The sequence below is a fragment of the Actinia tenebrosa genome, unplaced genomic scaffold, assembly GCF_029948245.1.
Source record: "Actinia tenebrosa isolate PJP-AT-01 unplaced genomic scaffold, QUT_ActTen_1.0 PGA_scaffold6__47_contigs__length_16458017, whole genome shotgun sequence".
Taxonomy (NCBI): domain Eukaryota; kingdom Metazoa; phylum Cnidaria; class Anthozoa; order Actiniaria; family Actiniidae; genus Actinia; species Actinia tenebrosa.
The window spans coordinates 14,852,911-14,874,842 of NW_028292583.1; the positions used below are offsets into that span (position 1 = coordinate 14,852,911).

At 37.5% G+C, this 21,932-nt stretch overlaps 4 protein-coding genes across 5 annotated transcripts; 2 read left to right on the forward strand and 2 right to left on the reverse strand.

The window, feature by feature from the left end:
* Nucleotides 1-717: 717 nt before the first annotated feature.
* On the forward strand, nucleotides 718-1,664 carry LOC148906179 (uncharacterized). Its single transcript, XM_089038655.1, has 3 exons — nucleotides 718-953; nucleotides 1,031-1,267; nucleotides 1,424-1,664. Exons 1-3 carry the CDS (start codon nucleotides 718-720, stop codon nucleotides 1,596-1,598), a joined length of 648 nt encoding a protein of 215 aa, XP_088894781.1. The 3' UTR covers nucleotides 1,599-1,664.
* LOC148906180 (uncharacterized) lies at nucleotides 777-6,195 on the reverse strand. 2 transcript variants are annotated; one of them, XM_089038651.1, is made up of 9 exons: nucleotides 5,190-6,195; nucleotides 4,875-5,107; nucleotides 4,061-4,604; nucleotides 3,188-3,620; nucleotides 2,906-3,077; nucleotides 2,285-2,433; nucleotides 1,995-2,183; nucleotides 1,653-1,826; nucleotides 777-1,257 (listed from the first exon to the last, which is right to left on the reverse strand). In XM_089038651.1, the coding sequence occupies exons 1-8, from the start codon at nucleotides 5,376-5,378 to the stop codon at nucleotides 1,672-1,674; spliced, it is 2,064 nt and encodes a 687-aa protein (XP_088894777.1). In that variant the 5' UTR covers nucleotides 5,379-6,195; the 3' UTR covers nucleotides 777-1,257; nucleotides 1,653-1,671. The 2 variants fall into 2 exon arrangements, 1 of the variants encoding a protein (XP_088894777.1); XR_016121493.1 differs by lacking the exon at nucleotides 777-1,257 and having other exon boundaries at nucleotides 1,770-1,826; nucleotides 1,995-2,067.
* Nucleotides 6,196-6,415: 220 nt separating this feature from the next.
* Nucleotides 6,416-8,244, forward strand: LOC116299891 (bone morphogenetic protein 1 homolog). The gene is made up of 2 exons (XM_031708608.2): nucleotides 6,416-6,940; nucleotides 7,345-8,244. The coding sequence occupies exons 1-2, from the start codon at nucleotides 6,634-6,636 to the stop codon at nucleotides 7,383-7,385; spliced, it is 348 nt and encodes a 115-aa protein (XP_031564468.2). The 5' UTR covers nucleotides 6,416-6,633; the 3' UTR covers nucleotides 7,386-8,244.
* A 51-nt stretch (nucleotides 8,245-8,295) lies between these two features.
* Nucleotides 8,296-21,834, reverse strand: LOC116299888 (uncharacterized). Its single transcript, XM_031708603.2, has 18 exons — nucleotides 21,559-21,834; nucleotides 21,375-21,474; nucleotides 20,403-20,678; nucleotides 19,375-19,593; nucleotides 19,057-19,296; nucleotides 18,510-18,752; nucleotides 18,058-18,282; nucleotides 17,673-17,912; nucleotides 17,274-17,510; nucleotides 15,715-15,862; nucleotides 15,065-15,429; nucleotides 14,516-14,734; nucleotides 14,276-14,419; nucleotides 13,981-14,131; nucleotides 13,165-13,587; nucleotides 10,200-13,081; nucleotides 9,151-9,780; nucleotides 8,296-8,935 (listed from the first exon to the last, which is right to left on the reverse strand). Exons 3-18 carry the CDS (start codon nucleotides 20,658-20,660, stop codon nucleotides 8,915-8,917), a joined length of 6,645 nt encoding a protein of 2,214 aa, XP_031564463.2. The 5' UTR covers nucleotides 20,661-20,678; nucleotides 21,375-21,474; nucleotides 21,559-21,834; the 3' UTR covers nucleotides 8,296-8,914.
* Nucleotides 21,835-21,932: the final 98 nt, after the last annotated feature.

Here is a 21,932-nt window from a genome sequence, read left to right on the forward strand (position 1 = left end):
GATCCTATGTTTAACTGTAAGCTCACTCACGAAATTGGATGAAAACTGTGTAGCTCCATGTCTTAGAAAATTAGAGATTACTTTGAATCTCAGTGGGAAGAATAGTGTAAACTTTCCATGTACCAAAAGCCACAAATTATAAACTATATTGAAACACTTCAACTCATGTTGTTGTGGTGCCATTTTGAATGCACAGGGACCCCAATCGAATCATAATCATAATCTAATCCATTAGACATCTACTAGACACCTATTTGACACCTTACTAGACATCTCTCTCTTATTTCTTTTACCAGCTTCGATATTCCATCCAATAGAAGAATATTCAATGGGATTTAAGTCAAATTCATTTTCTTCCTAATAGCGATGTGCTATTTTTTTATCATCGAGCAAAAAAGTATATTTATTTATCCTACATTATTCTATTAGACATCTATTAAAGTGTTTATGAAACCAAATGTTCGACCTCCGTATTATTTTAAAACAACAAAATTCAACATTTTCCGAGTATCGTGATGCTATTTTTTTCGGAATTCAGTGTAACTAAATAATTTTTTTTCGCCTTCGAAAATCAGTCATTTGCACCAAAAACTGTCCGGGGTCTGGGACCTAGTTTACAACCACGATGACGTCACTGCGAGGACTCGTGTTTATCCGTGCAAGTCAGTACAGAGTTGTATTTTTATAGTTTTTGTGCCTCATTCGCTCGAATCTATCATGTCTGACTTAGAATCAGGGTTATCCACGAACGAAAGTATCGAAAATGAAGACAGTAATGATGAGGACGAAATCAATTTTAATTTTGAAAGTGTGTTCAGACCGTACGAAGACGAACCACTCGCCTTGGGTAATGATCTGGCAGAAGAACAAGTCGGTGATGAGGTCGATGGAGATGGCCTTACAGCAGATACTTTAAGACTGAGATTTGAGAAAATAGTGCCTCTACAAAATTGGTAAGTTTATAGTGTATAATTGTTTATTCGTAAGTGTCATGTCTTTGTAATTGACAATTTATCTCTTGCTTTCAAAGGTGTTCTTGTGGAAATTGCCACGACAATCATCTGGTCCTGAGGGCAGAATTTCGGTGCTGTAAAGAAATGGCTTGTTGCTTGGGACGCTTCACTTTCGAAGGGTTAAATGCTCAATGTATTTTAACACACCCGGATTACCAAGCGATGACCAACAAAACAGTACTACTTCAAGTTGGGCCTCTGTTCACAGATAAAGAAGGCAGACGATACCGTAAACAGGGACACACTGAAAACGAGTAAGACATTAATTCATAATACTTTAGTCAAGTTCTGTCGTTATTACACATACATTATTTGATATACATATCGTCATTTGATATTTTTCAAAGCATTTTCACCTAGTTCCCACATCTTTTTCTTTATCCAGTTATTAATTCCTTTTTACCTTATAGGTTTATTAAGGCAGTGGCTTATAGATGGTTGATAAGATGGTTGTGTGGATATATGGGATGGGAGAATACTAGACCTCTTCCAGCTTGTATATATCATGACATCAGGTGCAAATATCCAAGCAATGCAACTAAAGGGTACCAATCTGGGCAAGAACGAGCTGCAAATAACAGCTAATTAACACTGTGCTTGCAAAATATTTCTTACTGATTGTTCAATACATTTTTTCACCTTTTCTCTAAATCTGTTATTAAGTAGGACATTTGTTCTTTGGGTGTCCTTTCATTGGGTTACTACATTTCTTGCATTTCCTGACTTTTTCCTTTGGCGGCTCTATACTTGAATCATCAGATTTCCTTTTCTTTGTGGATGAACACTCCTGAAGAAGTTCTTCCTGATGCTTAGCTACGACATAAAAATAATATATCACACACATAGAAAACTCGGCTCTTTCAAATTCATATAACCCCAGTTTTCCCCAACCCCCCCCCCCCTAATATGGGATTTGGAGTATTTTTTTTAATCCTTGCACTTTTATTTCATTTTGTTTATGGAGCTCATTCCCTAAATTACCTGTTGGTACCAATTTTACAACTTTTTGTTTTCTTTCTTCATAGTAAACCATTGCTTCATCTTTACTTCTTTTCTGTGGGAATTTATTGTTTAAAGGTTCAGGGACTTTGGCTTTATATTCACTCATTATCTTCTCTAACATGTCTCTGGATGAACTGAACAGTATTTTTTTCATGTTTTCCACATAATCTAGAATTGATAATTTAACAACCATTCAATGTCAGATACAAAGTAAATCAAGTTATTTGCTATTTGTATCATTTTGTAATCATAGTATATGTGTAGCTCACCATATGTTGGCTCCACAGCTATGTCACGCACAACTTCCTCACCCATTTTGTACTTCGGGTAAGTAATATTGATGTATCTTTTGCCATCCTTTGACACTTTGGTCATCCTATTGAGGTTTTCGTTAAAGTGCAAACTTGCAAGTATATGTCTACATATTTAAAGAAGAAAATACTTGGTAAGTAAAAAAATGTTGTTTCTTCAGAATTGTCCCAACCAAAAAAATGCTGTATTGGCCCCATTTTATAATGTTGTAATAAATCCCCCATTTTTATATTAGCATTTTTTTAAAGAAACGACCACCCATCCCTACTGTGAACTGTCCCGCTCTCCAAGTACCAGCACCCTGTAAGGCAGAATGACACAATGTTTCTAATACATATACACCTAACTGCCAGGAGGTTGTCATACAGGAATAGAACATTAGTAATTTAGTGAAAAAGGAATACATTAAAAGACAAAAGAAAAAGTTTAGCTTCAGTGATCTTCTTTTGTTTTTTTAATATAATATTTTTCCTAACCCACTAAATCACTAATGTTGTAAATTACTAATTTTCATATGACAACGTTCTTGCAAGTAGGTGTATACAATTTACATATATATCATGGTATCAAAATTTTACCTGCAATATGTTCCAAGCCAAGAGAAACAAATCATCTTGGGATGCCATTGATTTAATGTGGAGTGGAACCCCTCCAAGCAACTAGTTTGTGCATCAGAGGAAAGCATTTTGATATCATTTAACATTCTTGTTTTGTTGAGTATTTCATGGAGTTTAACATATTCACGGGTACCTATGGGAATGAAATTAACAATTACTGTAATCAATCTGACAATTAATTATACTGACCCCCAAGCATGAATATTATTTACGTAGCAGGATGTCTTGATAATGATAACAAACCTTCTTTTAGCCATTTGCATGGTTCCAACCTGCCATGGTCACACTTAGTGTACAAGGGATCAGGATGTTTGTCATGCCTATTTGACACATGTCTCATGAAAGACTGCCACTTGGCTAGAATAAGCTGTTGGAATCCTTCATTTGTTGAAGTAGCACACCAATAGACATGATTGCGAACTGCTTTTATCCACTGGCTTATTATCTCACATCCTTTTTCTTTACTTGCTTTAACCATTTTCTTTGTAAGTGCCTTTGCGATGTGCCATATGTCAAAGAAATGCCTTACTCCTTGATGAGAGGTTCTGATCCAGCTGGCTATCCCACGATGACGGTCAGAAATAAATTTGGATATTTTTACCTTAGGCAACAAAAATTTGAAGCATCTTTTCACCCCTTCCAACTCCATAGCATTGCTGTTTTCTGTTTCATTAGCCTTCAAAACAGTTAAGATATCAAAGGGTAAAAACTGGATAATTTATAATACTACATGCATATTCATTTTAATTTTAATTTTTAATTTTTGTACCATTATAAAAATATTAAATAATGAAAATAATTTGATAAACACTGTGTGTTCACTGAAAATACTGAAATATGTATAGCTAGCATTTTTCAAAGGGACACACAAATTTGAAGAAAAGCCATTTTGTTTGTACCCTTTAAATTCTCACCAAAAAAGGTATATCCCCAACCCCTTGATTTTTTATGGCAAATTTTAGACCAGAGCCTGGTTGTATAAAGGCTGAATGAGTATGTGTTGGTAAGTAGTTGGATACTTACTTATCTGTTGGATAGTTCTACACTCTTTGTAATATTAATTATCATAAATTAGCTGCGAAAGAAACATGAAAATATAGCACTATTACACCATACCTGTATCAATTCAAAGTGAACAATTTTTTTGATGGATGAACAAAACATGGTGTACACCCCAAACTTTGCCGAGTGACCCATAGAATCAAATCTGCCATCACCACACCAAGAGAGACAGTTCCATGACTTTAACCCTTCCAACATGTTGGTTGTATACACCTTCCAATGATGTAATATCACTGGAAAGAGAAACCAGTTTTGATGATAAAAGTAAGTCCTAGCTCCATAGACTGACAGTCCCATATGTTTAAATACAAGAAGAATCTTGCTGATGGAGGCACCAGCCATTAGTACAGCAAAACTCAGAAGTATATTCCCTGCTGGGTATTTACCCAGTACAAATGGCTGGCTCCTCCATTTAAAAGGGTTTCCTGTGCAATTTTGACAATGCTGGCTTACAGTAACCATTGTCCCATTTTTATCCATCGTAACTTTGGGATTGCTTTCCTTGCATTTGAAACAAAATAGGGAGAATAGTGTCAATAAAGCACTGTAGAACACAATGAATTTTGGTTCACTTTCATGTGAAGTTTCAGGGTCCACCCTAGAAAGAAGAAAAAATATAGCTAACACTTGTATCACAAGCATATCCTCCACTATTAAGATTTTTGACAAGGATAATGGACCTGTCAGAGAGTCATTTATAGGGAGGGGTTGCAAACAAAGGAGGCTAGGAATTTTTATGCTCCACAAAGGATGGGGCATAGATAGGCAGATGAACATTTTAGGGAACAAATATCAAAGTGCACCAGCCTCCCCCACCTCCCCTATAAATAATGACCAGTCCCTAATTATCATTATTTTCCATAACTACCTTATGTTATTTCGGGAACTGGGATTTTGGTCCTCATCATTCCATGCCGATGATTCATTTTCTGCTGCTTCATTTTCCAACACATCCCAATCTGGATCTTCTGGATCTTCATTATCACAGTAACTCCCTTCATCTTCTGAACTGTGTCCTAGTTCTTCTAGTTCGCTCTCGCTCTCAGATTGAGCGTCTTCCTTGGAGCATTCGTCTTCTAACTCGGTGCATACTCGAATATCCTGTCAAGGGTAAGTTACATTTGCTTTTGCCTACACTAGGTAATATAGTTTAACTGTTTTTATCTATATCTATGATTTTTACCTGTTGAAGTTGTCTGTTTTGACGTCTAAGAGCACGAACTTCCAGTTTCATTTGGGCATTCCTTACTTTGGCTTTTCTAAAAGTTCCTTGTAAGCGATTTAAACTAGCTTTTGACTCTTTACATGTCGGGCATACAAAATTTATATCGTTTAAGTTATTAGTAGATTCTTCGGGCTCGATAGAATCCATCTTCGGAAATTCGTCAGGATTTGAGGTTGAAGGATTGGTTTCTTCAGTTGGCTGTTTAACGGAAGCTAGACTATTCACTATTTGGTCTTTCACAGAAATATTGCGAAGTATCTAAAATAAAAGTAATGATGTTTTGACAAATATTCTATAGGAGGGATTTCACGGCTAAAGTGATACAAAGTCATTACCGAGTTTGTTGAAAACTTGCCTTTCGTCTTTCTCGTGCTGTTGGCATCGTAATTAATGGCGTACCCACCGTGTCGATTGAAGGAATTGCAGTTATTTTAAGCCATGGTTTGGTTCTAAAACTACTTGCATTGACAAGACTAATGTCCGGTCTTTGGACAAAACATTCAGCATGAAAGTGAACAGAGCATAGTACAGACGAATCACTTGGCTGCCAGCCGGGCCTGTGCTTTTGTACGAAACGAATCCACGCCAATCTCCTTTGATCCTTGGGAAATTTATGAAAAGAAACGTTTGGAGTACTAGCACTGTTTTTACAGCTTAGGTTACCCGGCCCACCAGCCACACAGTATCTTCCCCCACGCTTTTTTGACTCCGCCGACATCACTTGCAGTGTAAGTAGAATATAAATATATCAACAGAGCCAAAGCGACGAGTCCTCACAGTGACGTCACAATGCTCGTATGGCCGCGCGACGGAGCCGGACAGTTTTTGGTGCAAATGACTGATTTTCGAAGGCGAAAAAAAATTATTTAGTTACACTGAATTCCAAAAAAAATAGCATCACGATACTCGGAAAATGTTGAATTTTGTTGTTTTAAAATAATACGGAGGTCGAACATTTGGTTTCATAAACACTTTAAATACAAATTAAATATTCTGTTAAATATTAATGTCTGAGTATCAGATGTTATATTCTAAATTTTAGAAATTAGACCAATGAGAAATATCCGATAACTATTGGATTCAATATTGCATCATTACCGCGCCTTTATGATAGAATGATTTCTATATTGTATCATGTATGCAATTCAAGTAGCCAATTGTAAATATAAGATGAAAATAAAATAAAGTTACCATTATTACCATACTAAATACATCCAAATCTAAGGTATAGATAAATATAAAACTCAGTATAATCCTACTTAATGCATTTTGATACTTTCCAGAACCAGATAGCACCATCTGTAGTCCTTTCAATACCTTTTATCAAAACAACAACATTCAGGTTTCTGGGTCATCAGGTTACATCAAAAGTCCCTTGTATGGAACCAAGTACCCAAGCAACATGCAGTGCACCTGGGTGATAACAGTTCCAAACGGAAACAAAATCAAGCTGACATTCTCAGATTTCAGGGTAGGAGAGAGGTTTTACGGTTGCTCTCCATCTCATGACTTTGTGGAAATAAGGGATGGAGAATTTGATGTGAGTGCTATACTTGGCCAATACTGTTCCAGCTCTAGACCTTCACCTGTTTACTCATCTGGAAGGCACATGTGGATACGTTTCAACTCTAATAGTGACAATTATCTTGATAAACAATATGCACAGGAAAAAAATGGATTCAGGGCCAGTTATGAAGTAATAAAGTTAGGTGAGTTGTCTTCACTAATTATACGATTAAATCATAATATACCAGAAACATACATGTACCATAGCTACAGTAAGTTTTACCAAATTGACCTGTTAATTCATGCATACATGTACAAGTTTGCATTTGCAAATCACAAGACTGTGAACTATGATCATCAAATGAATTATTATATTCATTCTTTTAGATCTATTCAGTTTCAAAGCATAATTTAAAGCTGATGAGGCAAAGAAATGCATTGCTGAGCAATAAGAAAGTAGAGTTTAAAGGCAACTCAGTTCACATTTTTATAATAATTGATATTTTTAGACAACTGTTTCAGATGGGACTGGAGTAATAACTGGTATTATCATAGCATTAGCCGTAATGACCTTCCTCTTTTTGGTTTATTGTATTTTTCTAAAAAGAAGAAGCACTCCAAGTCGTGGTCAAATGGCACAGCCAGTAACACAAACAACACTCACCTACATGAATCAAACCCCACCAAGTGCCCCATCTTATCCAACTGTTCACTACTCTCCAGCACCCCAAAGTAGCTATCCTAGCTCCCCCATCAAGTGGGTATCCTCCAGCTCAAGAGAGCTATGAACAATCTCTATCTGGTAGCCATCCTATATCATCAACTACTGGTGGTTCAGGACATACTCTCGAACCTTCAACATCAATGGAAGAACACTCTTCGGGTACATTTCTGAATGATCCTCCTCCTACCTACCGAGAGGTAGTTCCAGATGTCCCCCCTCCTCCTTATCCAGGAATATCTCAGAATCCTTCACAGGTACTCACTACACAACACCCAGCTACTTCTTAACTAATCTGATTGGGTTCTGCTTCCTAAACTAATGGAATGGTGAAGCCTCTAAAATATACAGAATAGATGCCATTGTGCTCAGTTGCCGCAACATCATGAGACAAGCTTCCCAGCTTAGCCAACATCATACACCAAGGTATAGAACATCAACAGTTTTATCCTGCAGTAGAGGATTCCGCTTAGTGGCAATCATCATCTGTATCACACCTATGCCTCAATGAATGCAGATGCAATTTCAAGACAATACTCACAAAGATCATATTAACTATGCAGAGATCAATAAAAATTTATAGGAAGCCGAACATTCCAGAAAGAAAATGATTAAGAAAATGGTTCAAAGTACAAATAAAGGTTTTATTTGTTGGTCATATAAATTAAAATATGCTATGTACATTTGTACGTGTTTGAGGAAACAACCTTAGTATTTTCGCTTAAAAAAGGTTCAAAGTTATATCAAGTTGTGTATTGAAGAAAGAAAAATCCTTCAAAGACACTAAGAAATGCGTAAAGCTGTCTTATAAACTAAATTACTTTTAATTGAACAAAAACCTACGTTACTTACGGTTTTTTTTTTGTCTTCTCCATCCGTCTCAACTTTGATTCAAACATGGCAGTAAAAATGGCGGGAATTTTTCCTCTCAACGCGCAAAGGATTCTGGGGAATCCAAGCTTGCAAAGGATTCACTGGATTCAGTTCAAAAAAATGCAGACATCGAGGTAGCCTCCTTTGCATGTTTTCTTAAAAAAGATTTATTGGTTCTAAAAGTGCTTCTTATTTACTAATATTTACAAAATGATAAAATAAAGTATTGAAAAGAGCCCGATTAAAAATGAATGAAAATCATAGTAAGCTTATAAATGTTACAGAAATCTTTGTCTTAAAAACCTTTTACAGGGCAGTCGTAAGTAACTGGTACACAAAAATCTTTGCTACTTTGACAATAACAAGCTTTTTTAAATTGCTATTTTGACCTTTTTTAATATTCTATCCATGTTTAAATATCGGTTATGTAAAATATTATATACATCTTCCGTAGCACAGCCTTCCCTAAAGGAAAGTTTATTCGTCACGAAGTACTATACTTATGCCGGCTCCATCGTGATAAATTGCAACGGTTTCCTTTAATGCTATCTTTCAGGCTTTTCCTTGTGCACTTCCAAAAGAACTACGTCGTAGCATCTTCAGACTAAATGAAATTTAAGATATTTTCAGAAAGTAAAACATGTAAACAAAGAAAAAAATACTCAAAATGATACGGCTATATATATAAAGGAAGAAGAACTGCAAGCTGGAAAAGAAACAGCGGGGGGAAATTAAAAAGGATAGGATATGACTGGTTGAGAATAGAATAGAAAAACAAAATGTAATTACAAATTTGAGAAAAGATTTGTAATTAAATACCTTAACTGGCTTTCCCATTTTTTTGTACAATTTTTCGAGAAGCAGGCTTTCACCAGCATTACTCAGACAGTCTGCAGCTTTGTTGACCATGTCGCACTTCAAAAGCGCAACAGCTGCGGCACATAACAGATTATTATCTTGCTTTGCTGTAGCTTCTTGAGCCATTCTTAGTGCCTCGCTTTTATTGAACATAAGTTCATCGTCCGCATTTTTAAAGCAAGTTTCAGCCAAAGCCCATTCTTCTTGATTGAGGAAATGAATCCCCTGGTCTCTCCACTCTGCGGTCGTTGAACTTTCTGCAAAAGGATTTCTCAACGAAGCTTCATCTTTATCCTTGAGGACGTTCATTTGAACAAGATTTGACCGTTGGAAATACTCAAACATTGGTCCACGGCCATTTACATCTTCGTCAAAGAACCATATATTCACCCTAGCTCGGGTTATTGCAGTATATAAAAGCTTAAACTCAGAATTAAGCAACTTGTGTTGCTCGCGGTTGAATTCAAGGGGTCTTGATGTAGGTGTGAGGTTTCTCTCATGAATTTCCACGAGGCCGGTAGCTCCTGATTGAATGCGGTTCTGCTGCTCTTCGTGAGCGTAGCTAGTCACGACTCTCCATTCCTCTTTTGCCTAAAAATTCACAAAAAAGTTCAATGATATCGATCACTCAAGTAAAAGGTGCAATCGTAATTGCGGCATCGCCAAAAGAGGTTAAATCTAAAATTTGGTGGCAAGAGAAGATGGATTAGCGTTATTATTTTTCATTGTTTCAAGGTCATCCCTGATGGCACACAACAGAAATACTGGACGGTTTATGTTATTATCATCATTAGTAAATAGCAGTATAACTACTCTCAGTTGTCTATTCTAAGTAATTCCCTAAATTCAGGGGTTTACCCCGGATTTCCCATGAGGCGGCGGAGGGTCAGTCCCAACCAAATCCGACCAATCACAAAAATCAAAACTGCTAAAAACAAGAGGTTACAAGCAGACTCGGACCACAGGCCTTGCATAACGACGGCCCAGAATTGTTATCTACATATTTTTACCTCGGAATCTTTAAAGAAATTGTAGATGAGAACGTCATCAAACTCCAGACCTTTTGCCTCGTATATAGTGAGAACCAAGCCATGTTTCAATTCTTCTGGCATGTTATCACGAGCCTCTTCAGATACCACAAGAACAGCTTGATGGGCACCAAATTCAATTCTTGAAGTTTGCCGTTTGTTTCCTCGAAGGATCATAGCCAAGTCTGACAAACTGCAGGACTCGAGGAGAACTGGCTTGGGACCATCAAATAAGGCGGTGTCCTCTTCGAGCTTGTCAAACGACTGAGGGAAAAACCTTCCCAGCAACTTGACTACACTAGAAGCCAACTTTAAAATACCAGAATGGGAACGATAGTTGTGTGTCAACTGGAAAAGAATCTTTGGAACATTTATTGTATTGTCATACGTCGACTTCAAATTAAAAAGCAGAGTCTTAATGTCATCAAAACGGAAAGCAATTCCTCTCATGATGCTCTGAGCCGTATCCCCAGTGAAGAACATTCGAGTTCGCTGGCGACAGCACAGGATGAGAAGAGTCAACTCCGCTTGAGTGAAGTCTTGTGTTTCGTCTACATAAACTCTATGGATGGACAATGGCAGTTTTTCCAGATTCACAGAAAGGCGTTTGTGGAGGTGATGGACCAGGTCGGCCTCGTCATACTTCCCCTTTGAAGTGAGAAATTTTTGATACGACTCAAAAATTTCATAAATTGTGTCCCTGTCTCCCACAAAGAAAGGAGCTCTTTTTCGGCCGATTTTTTGATATTCCTCTTTCGAAAGAAAGCCTTGAGTTGTGTTTAAAGCCTCTGCCGATCCCTTGATAAATGACCTGATTTCTGTCCATACGAGAGTTGGATGGATCTCTTTCTTTATTTTTCTTTCCATTTTTGGCCAGAAATCGTCCCTGAATACTTGATACGTGAGTTCTCTTCTAAGATTTTGAGAAGTGATAGGCTTTCGGCGACGCTGTGAATCGGTATCTTCTGTTATCTGATGAACCCCTTGCACTTCTCTCATCTTTTGATCTTCACCATCCACAGGAAGGGAACGCATATGTTTGCTCTCTTTTCCCCATCCTTTGATTTTGTTCTGCAAACTTCCATCAGATTTTCTTTGAAAAAACGAATCTCCAGGTAAAGACGCATCCAAGAGGAGCAGCCAGTCACGGGAACTAACAATTAGAGGCCAGGAAGTTTCTCCCAAATCCTGAATCCGAATTGGAAGTGAGTCATCACATACCACTATTGATTTTATGGATGGATTAGCGTTTATCAACTCTTTGACATTTTTTCGAACTTCGTTGCACAAAATATCATTTTTGGTGATAAAAACGGGGTGAAAATGCTCGAACTTCTCTAAACTGCATCCCCCCATCGATTTGACTCCTCCATCGACAGATGATGACGCGCCCTGACAACTTTCCGAGGTTCCTTCTCTCGTACTGCAGTTGCCGGGCCTTGAAGAAGTATAAATCGGAAATTGTGGTCCATTGGTAGCCGCTTGTTTCCAGTAGTTCTGGAACTCTGTCCAAAGACGATACAGACAACACGTCGTTTTCCCCGTGCCACTTCGACCAAGCAGAATAATGGGACAAGGTGGCTCTTGCTGTAGGTGAATGATGTCGTGTTCAAGCTCGGTAACTTTGAATGGGAAGTTAATATCAGCTTTTCCTTCCCCGTTCAGAAGGGCTTCCATTACAGGAAATGTGAAGGAATAAAATTTCAAGATGTTATACTCATTTTTGTCGGAACTTGCGGGTGGAGAATAATGAACTCCTTCTTCATCAGCATTTAGCTCGGTATGTGGCCGATTGCCGTACTCGCATTTCTGATACAAAGTAGGATAAGTCACCACCGTGATATCTGATTCATTCGTCTTCATTTCAATTGCCTTGAGCCTAACTTTCATCGCACACTGCTTTCCCCGCTCGATGCTTTTCACGACATTTTCGATTTCGTGATCTAAGTCTCCGTGATCCATCACTACATCCCATACTCGTATTATTTCTGTGTAAATCCTTAAGTCTTTGTTTGTGCTACATCTTTGTTTAGAGAACGCGATAGTCTTTTCCCACAGGATTCTTGCACCCTTTGTTAACTTGGACTCATACAAATGAATTTTTTTCTGTTTCGGTTGCCCTTCGAGCCTTTTACACGAATTTGCATTCCATTCACCTTGTGCTAGCATTATTATCTTCTCCACGATTCTCCTCTTCGTGTCTTGCTGTATCTTTTTACCACTAAAACGCTTCTTGAACTTATCACTAAAATCCACTTCCCATCGTAGATTTTCAAACATTGTTTCATCTATTTCCTGGATCACCGCTTCGCCCTTTTCTTCATTTGCACTTCCACGAGCTAGCGTTACTTCATCAGGTCCATTCGAAGCTTCTGGTAATTCAACTGCCTCCGATTTGGCTTCATCTTCAAAACTGTCGATGATAGTTACATATTCAATCAGCTCTTCCAGTTCTTTTCTTACGTCTTTTTTCTTTATTTTCTTTGAGGCTGATTTACTAGCGGTTACCATGGTGGTTTTCGACGTAGGGGATAAATCCTGTTTAGTCGTATTCTTAGGGGAAGTTTGGGTGACATCGTTCGCAGAAAGACGAGAACAATTTTCGTTTCTTTCTTTAATAAATTTTTCGATCATTTTCCTGCGGTCATCCTTCTTATTACAGCAATCTGTTGGTAGTTTTCCTTTTTTGTTTTTTATTGTGGGATCAACATTTGCATTTAAAAGACATCTTATGACCTTACACTTGTTGGGATTATTTTTCCCAATCACGGCGAGATGATAAAGACTGTCTCCACTAGAGTTCTTTACATTTTGAATAGAGGGATGTTGTGAATCAAGGAAACACTCGAGCATCGTTAAATTCTCTGAAAATTTAATGAGATACTTTCAGAACTTGTTGACATGATAATCTAGTTTGAAATATGCTAAAGTAATTTATAATGGATACCTTGATCAATGGCTGTCTTCACTACTTCATGCACCAGTGGTTGATTACCATGTGTTTTAACACAAGGGTTCGCGTTGTGCTTCAAAAGAGTTTTAGCAATTTCCACTTGTCCTTTTCCAACCGCAGCTACGAGTGGGTTAATGTTTGAGTTTAGACCATTTACAGACGCTCCTTCCTCAAGCAAAACTGACAATGTTTCTTGCTTTCCCTTGAATTTTGCTGATATAACATCTTCAATTGCTATTTTACTAGCACTGACGCGTCCTGTTGCGATACCTCCCTTTCCCTGTAGATATTTTTCTGGCCCACCTCCACCAAGATAAAGAAGGCGAATAAGCTTCCAGTCTTTCGAGTTAACAGCCTCTTTATGAAGACGCTTCAACAGATTTGACGAAATTTGAGCTGTGAGGCCAGTTGTTTCTTCTAAAATGAAAATAAATAAATCAATCAATCAATCAACAAATGGAGTACGTTGGATAATAAATAAGATTCAAGGCTTTTTCTCAGTTCTTACACTGCTAAAGCCAGAAAGGGAAAATGTAGTAGCAAAGAACAAAAAGGCACAAAAGACAAAATGGCACAAAGACAAAGCGATTTTATATAAATTCATCGAAATATATAATTATTTTATGGAAAGCAGAGTTTTAATTTTCAGCCACACATGCATTGTTCTTTCATATAGTAAGGCTTTTCATCGATCAGTACCTTATTCTGAGGTTTTTTGCAATGTCGATCTCCCTGCATGGACTTGAAATATCGTCACATGTGGAAATGATAATTCTTACTCAAACATTATTTTGTTAGTAGTACACTTACCTGGCAATTTAACTGCGACGTCGATTGCTTCTTTGAGGAATTTCCACTGCTCTTCCGAATTGCGCTCTCGTTTTAGACACTCGTTCAAGGCAGATAACATTTCACTGTGCCGTTGTAGTACCTTGTAACAGGAAACTAACAAGGTATGGCCCTGGCGGTGGAAAATGAGAGCGATTACGAAAAGTGAGAAAATTTTACTTATGTTCCAAAACGGCCCAAAATTGCCACCAAGCACTTGAAGTATATTGAATATTCATCAAGGGAATGTGGAACTCTGTTCTACCCATCAACGTACCTTAACATCGTCAGGGTATTTTGTCGTTGCCTCGATGCCATTCTGAAGAGCGTGTTGGAAATCGTGTAGATGATAGTGTGCGGAACCCCGTAGACATAGTAACTTAAAAATCAATGGTTTTATGCTTGGCGATGGGACTTCTTTCTGCATGAATATTAAGTGATATCAATAAACGATGGATGAGGCGATTCCATCAATTCAATTAATGTTACGACTGGTAAAAAGATTAAATAATTTTACCTTTGTGTCTGGGAGTTCCAAGACTTTATCACATGTATGGATGGAATTTTGATACTCCTTTCTTTCAAAGTAGGCCGTGGATAATGCGAGGTGGATCTCCAAGCGCTCTTGAAATTCCATCTCACACTGACTTGCCTTTTTGAAGGCAAATACAGCGCTTCCGAGGTCTCCAGAATCGTATGCTTTTGTTCCTTTCTTTCTCCACATGGTGCCTTGGGACTGTTTGATGATAAAGTGATAGAGAAATGACATGCATGCAGTAATTGTCAGTCACGTTAGCCATGCTAAAATTGTGTGTAAACCTATGTGTAATACGTATATTGTACTGTACCATAAACATGCTTGTTAAGTCAGGACGATGTTAATCATGCCGATTTATTTCTTTTCATAGCGGATAACAAAAAGGCTTATGAACGGGTGAAGAAAAAATTGGATTGGAGCCGCGCCAATGGGCACTTTAGTTAACAAGGCATTGTCATGCAATTTGTGAATTCAAAAAGGGTAAATTGGAGGGGGAAAAGGTTTGCCACATTTTAACTATTTTTATACCTTTTTATACTTTTTAAATACTTGGAGTACCCCCTTGTCTTGTCTTCTGCCAGCAATTTCCAGTGGCGAGTCGTCACAGCCTGGTGAACCCGAGATTGGCGCACCATGTTTAAGGAGCTCGTCTAGAAACTCTGGCAAATATTCAACACGGTTATCTATGCCCCATTTAACGATCAGTTCCAGAGGAACACCAGAAGCGTCGCAGCCAGCAGCCAAGCCTCCTTTGCCATAATCATACTTGTGTGGTCCGCCGCCTCCAATGAACAGCAGACGGAGTTTTTCCCAGTCTTGATTGCACAAGCATTGCTTTATCATGTCATTGACCATTTCCTTTGGTACATCCAGAAAAACATCAGTTGTTCCATCTGGTAACAAATACAAAAAAAATGTAGGTACGCATGGCACAGTGAAGTGTAAAGCTATTTCGATCCAATAGTTTTCCTCGAAATTGGTAAAAGCTATCAAGACTAGTTACAAAATAAAAAAAAGGTACCTTAGTTGGCCATTTTGCAAGCAATCTAGTTCTAGTTATAATTATTATTGTCACAAAATAGGGATTTTGACGGAACTATGAACGGTACCACTGATAATAATCTCACATTCAAAAATAGTATCCAGTTTATAGGCGGAATTAAGACAATGTAACTTACCTGGAATTTCTTTTGAGATCAACAAAATTTTCTGTATGATCCTGTTTTTCTCGGGGACGTCAGCGATACTGAATGCTTTACAGTAAGAATGAACCGCCTCGCGGTGTCTTCCAAGACGATCAAAGATGTCTCCTAATAGTTGATGTCCCTGAAAAAAAGTTAACTTAATTGATATTATCTTTAGAAGATAATATAGGTAAGTTGTAGTGCTTGGGAACGAGGATATTCCGGAATTAAGGAATTGAGGAATTGAGGAATTAAATTCGGAAAAATTAATTTCCGACCTCGCTGGGATTCGAACCCACGACCTTCGGAATTGTACTACCGATGCTCTACCAGCTGAGCTAGAGGTCAGACTGAGAGCAGGCCGGGGTGATAAAGATATTAGTTCGCGGTAATTATGATGCAAAGGTGAGAGTATGTGGACCGCGTGGCACTAATGAAATAGTAGAAGATAATATAGGTAAGTTGTAGTGCTTGGGAACGAGGATATTCCGGGCGAAAGCCCTTGGAATTAAATTCGGAAAAATTAATTTCCGACCTCGCTGGGATTCGAACCCACGACCTTCGGAATTGTACTACCGATGCTCTACCAGCTGAGCTAGAGGTCAGACTGAGAGCAGGCCAGGGTGAAATAGATGTTAGGTCGCGGTAATTATGATGCAAAGGTGAGAGTATGTGGACCGCGTGGCACTAATGAAATAGTAGAAGATAATATAGGTAAGTTGTAGTGCTTGCGGAATTGTACTACCGATGCTCTACCAGCTGAGCTAGAGGTCGGAAATTAATTTTTCCGAATTTAATTCCAAGGGCTTTCGCCCGGAATATCCTCGTTCCCAAGCACTACAACTTACCTATATTATCTTCTACTATTTCATTAGTGCCACGCGGTCCACATACTCTCACCTTTGCATCATAATTACCGCGACCTAACATCTATTTCACCCCGGCCTGCTCTCAGTCTGACCTCTAGCTCAGCTGGTAGAGCATCGGTAGTACAATTCCGAAGGTCGTGGGTTCGAATCCCAGCGAGGTCGGTCGGAAATTAATTTTTCCGAATTTAATTCCAAGGGCTTTCGCCCGGAATAACCTCGTTCCCAAGCACTACAACTTACCTATATTATCTTCTACTATTTCATTAGTGCCACGCGGTCCACATACTCTCACCTCTGATATTATCTTTATTTGTCAAAGCATTTGCAGTGTTAGCACATCAAAAATCGTTTCTAGGAGATACTAGCGTCCAGATCTAGATAAAATGGAAAATATTATTCATCGTGCAGATAAATCAAATAAATCAACAATTCATTTGACTCACGATTGTGGCAGTTGGGAGGGCCGGGGCGTTTCGACTGCTACTGCTAGTCTTTCTACTGCTAATCACCTGATGTTCAAAGACTAACAGTAGCAGTAGCAATAAGACCAATTAGATCTAGATATATAGTGCCTTTTGTTTTGTCTTTTCTCCCCTTGAATATTCGGTATCGAAAAGAAGGAGCTATATTATAAGGTTTTGACAATCAGATAGTTGACATTTATGACCGGGCACTTTATATTACCTTCAACCAGTTTGGTTTTATTGCTAAACATTTCTCAGCATCTTCCAGAGCTTGTTCGTACTGATTCATCTCAATGTAGGTATTACAGCGACTGGACAAGAGCGCGAAACGTAGGTCTCCGAAATCTTCTTCTTCTGGTGCAAATTTTATGGCCAGTGTATAGTACCTAGTTAGAAGCTCAAAGCTATTTTGTCTTGGGATTTTTTCTATTCTTTTGTTCCATGTCTCTGCCTCTACCTAGTGGCAAAATGAAATGAAAATGCTTTTTAGAATCCCAGGTTTAAAAGAATCGAACAGAAGAGAGGCCACTGTTATAAATAATGCGAAATTCTCAGGAAACGTGACGGAAAAAAACCTCAGACGTACTTATATTTAGTTAAACTATTTCCAGTTACTTACATGTGAGGAAACTGAATTAGTTGCATAAGCTTCCTCTCCTTTTTCTAGAGCAGTTTGGTATTCATTCAAGTTATAATACGCAGTAGCGAGGTTGCTTAAAATACAACATTTGTTTTCCTTGTCTTGGCTCTTCTCACTTTGAATGAGAATCAACGATCTTTGGAAAAGGTCTTTGGCTTTTGTGAAGTCTTTATTTTCTAGCGCTTTTATGCCGCCTTTTTTCCAAGTAAGGACTGTTTCCTGAAAATGGCACAACGTTTATACGAAAAATACACAAACAAAAACAAAAACAAAAAACAACAACAAACAAACAAACAAACAAACAAAACAAAAAAAAGCATAGGAAATCGATTTTACAAGAAATCTAGTTTTATTTATATCTTACCTTTATTATATCAGGATATACATTAGAAGCTTCCTCGATAACCGTCATTCCTTTAGATTGATCACCTGACAACCATAGCGCAACTCCTTTGTATAGAAGACAACGTGCTTCATCGAATGGTGTTACAGCATGGAGAAAGGAACAAGTGAAGAATAGTTTCGCAAGTGAAGGATGACTCTCTAACACAATATTGCCTCGAACTGCAATAAACTTCATATACATCTCCTGCAACAAATATTGGATACCCAATGCAGCTTTTCCGACGTCAGGACAAAAGTTTAAGATTGCAAATATCAGCACCATTATTATATCTGCCAATCTCATGTAGTGAATAAAAGTTGGTGCAACAATAGGAAATGTTCCTCGCAACTTGTCTCGTCGCAATTTGTTGCGAGACAAGCTGCGCGAGACTAAGTTAAACAATTTATTACACAGCTTAATTTATTTTTTACCTTTGAGGTGTTTTTCGCTGAAGTTAATATTAGACATTGCTCAGCGTCTTCCAAGGCCTTTTCGTAGTGATTCGTCTTAGCGTAAGCAACACTGCGACATGATAACAAAGTGCAGCGTAGGTTTGTGTACTTGGTTTCTCCTGGGCTTAGTTTAATGGCCAGCGTGCAGTACTTAATGGACAACACAAAGTTGCCATTTATTAGAATTCTCTCAGCTCTTTCTTTCCATATTTCTGCCTTGTCCTAATATTGATAAAAAAAATTTCCTACTTAAACACTTTTACTGAGGAATGTTATACTGTTAATAATTAGTGTCAATGTCAGGCACCGGCGCTGAGGGGGACGTCGGGCTGGGAGGGATATAGCCCCCCTATTTCTTGCTAATATCCACTGACTAAATTTTCTAATCTTAGCCACCCCAGCTTTTACCCTTTCAATTGCATATGGCTAGCTATAGTCTTTTATGATTATCCATTCTATGCTCCCTAACGTGTTTTAGGGTGCTTCGCGGTCCTAGAAGGTAACATTGTCCAATAAAATTACTTACATGTGAAGAAACTGGGTTCAATGCATAAGCTTCTTCTCCTTTTTCTAGAGCAGTTTGGTATTCGTTCAAATTAGAATACACAGTAGCGAGGTTGCTTAAAATACAACTTTTGTTTTCCTTGTCTTGGCTCTTGTCACTTTGAATGAGAATCAACGATCTTTGGAAAAGGTTTTTGGCTTTTGTGAAGTCTTTATTTTCTAGCGCTGTCATGCCGCCTTTTTTCCAAGTGAGGATTGCCTTCTGCATTGAAATAAAACAAGTTCATGCAAATTTTCAGAAGCAATGATGATATTTCATGCATACATACTAATACTCCACCTTTATCATATCAGGATACGATTCAGAAACCTCTTCAATAAGTTTTATTCCTTCATCTCGATCACCTGACAACCATATTGCAACACCTTTGAAGAGATGGCATTGTGATTGTTCCTGTAATGTTGTGGCAACGGGGATACACCAGTCAAAGAGGAACTTAGCGAGCGAAGGAGAACTTTCAAAAACCTCACTACCTCTATACTTCCATTCCTGGTATATCTATAAAACATAAATTAAAACGTCAGTGTTGGGCTTTAGCGTTTCTCCATTGCATGACATCAGAAACCCATAACCACCATATGAAGATTTCTGATAAGATTCTTTTGAAATCTAACAATCGCTGCTTTGAGTTGCGTAGATTATATTAGTGTATCTTTACACTACTGATAAAAAGTAAACAATTTTCAATGGATAGTTACGTGATCTGGAAAGGGTAAATCTAATGTATACTATTACAACAAAGTTCAAAAGTATTCATAAAATCATAAGAGGAGTGTCTAGAAAATTTTTTCATTTTCTTAATTTTACATTGAAAATTGCAGGACGATCGAACTGGAAATATGCTAACAGCACGAACAAAGAATTATATATTATTTATTTTTCACGAAAATTCCCTGCTAGCAGAATTATATTTCCCTTTGGTATTAATCAGGGGAAGGGAGAGAAAGAGATCTATTGATAGTTTTCAACCATTCCCAAAAGAATTAAATAACAAAAAACACGGTGGCCATGTTGGAGGTTATAACAAAAGAACTCATTGACAATTCTTTTGTTAAGTTACTCCAACATGGCCGCCGTGAAAACCATCAATTGGACTCTGTTAGCATAAACACAGCTCGAATCAGTTTTTTTTTTGGAAATTAAGCGCCATGCGACTGGCATGATTACGATGAATTTCAAGGGTTCTTATCAAATTTTTTAGTCCCATTACAGAGTTATGTAATCATATGGTTGGATTTCGACAGACCTTATTCGTCGTGGTGAAATGATTTCCCATTACAGATCATGCATGTGTCTATTGTCATTACCTTTTGCCGTTCAACGGTATTTAAAAAAATAGGCAGACCATTTGAATTAACTTCATCTAAGTCCACTTGGCACTTTTCGTAGTATCCTAAACTCCAAAACAAACTGGCCCGTTTCAAAAGAAAGTCCATTCGACAGTTGACTTGCATATTTAAAGGAACTTTCAGCCAAGATTTATTAAGGCGATGTAAAGCCTTTTCGTGCTTTCTTTGATGCTCGGCTGCATTCGCTGAAATTTTGGGTTGGTGAGATGAATCCATAATGTCCAGTATTCCAGTCTGTGAAAATGAATCAATACATATAAACAAAAAGATAATGACAAATAATGTAAGCTCAGTGCAGGTTTTCTAGATTAGCCGGATATCATTTTCACTTTCACTCTGAAAAACAAGAGCGGGCTAAAAAAAAAGTTCTGAATCACATGTTGTTTTGATGTACGTACGACGTTTTCTTTAACATTAGCTCACAGTAATTGCTGGAGATGACAATCATTTGAGGCAGTGAAGAGTGACGAGACATGTTTTGACAAAACCTTTGTGAAGTGACAAAATTTCTTCATATACCGGATTGGTATAACTTTCCGTTCATCAACATTTTTAAAGTCCCAGAATTACATGCTAGTTCTATGGGTATAAATTAATATACAACGAATTTGATAGCAATATAATTATTGGTTCATTCAAGATTAAATTTGCGGTTAGTTCCTGTCCCTTTACTTATGGCATACGTAATTATATTTCTCTCTTTTGGCAGATTCAAAATTATAAGATTTGCGACGATAAGCTTACTACAATTTTCTAAGTTTCGACACAATCAGGCATCTTTCTCAGCAGTGAAGAGATCAATCGAATTGAAAGTATTTATAGCAATGTCGAAAAAATTGTAGTAAACTTATCGTCACAAATTTTATAATTAAAACTTTCAAAACGAAATTTATAGTTTGGCAGATTCACCATGTTAATTACAGCACTTACCTCTCAAAAACCAACGTCGAAATCGAATGAAAATAAAGGAGAAGAAAACTTTTTGATTAATTGAAGCAGTCTTGTTCAACAACAGCCAGCGCCTCAAGAACTGATTACAAAATTGAGAAATGTTGATTCAATATTTTCCTCATGCTTCTCATGAAATTATAGAATAAAAATAAATGTATTATACCATTCACTATTTGACATCCCTAGTTTCATTGTCTGGAAATTCTGAACTCGAACTTCTTCAAATCAAGTAAGAAAACCTAGAATATTTGAAGATGAATTTAAAACCTCATTTACTTGTAGAGAATCGAGTAGGCAAAGAGAAATGAGCTTTGACTTGCGATACAACCAAAGCTTTAAACTTTATATTATTTCGTTTCGCTTAAATAGTCATCTGATTGGTCATGTTGAAATGAGGTTGTTTTGTGATGACGTCAAACTTGTGATAAATACACATATATACAGGGGGAATACCCTATGACTGAAACATATCTTCGAAACTGAATATAATAAAAACTCGAAATTTCCCTTGGATTGATTTTGGCTTTTATTACTGGT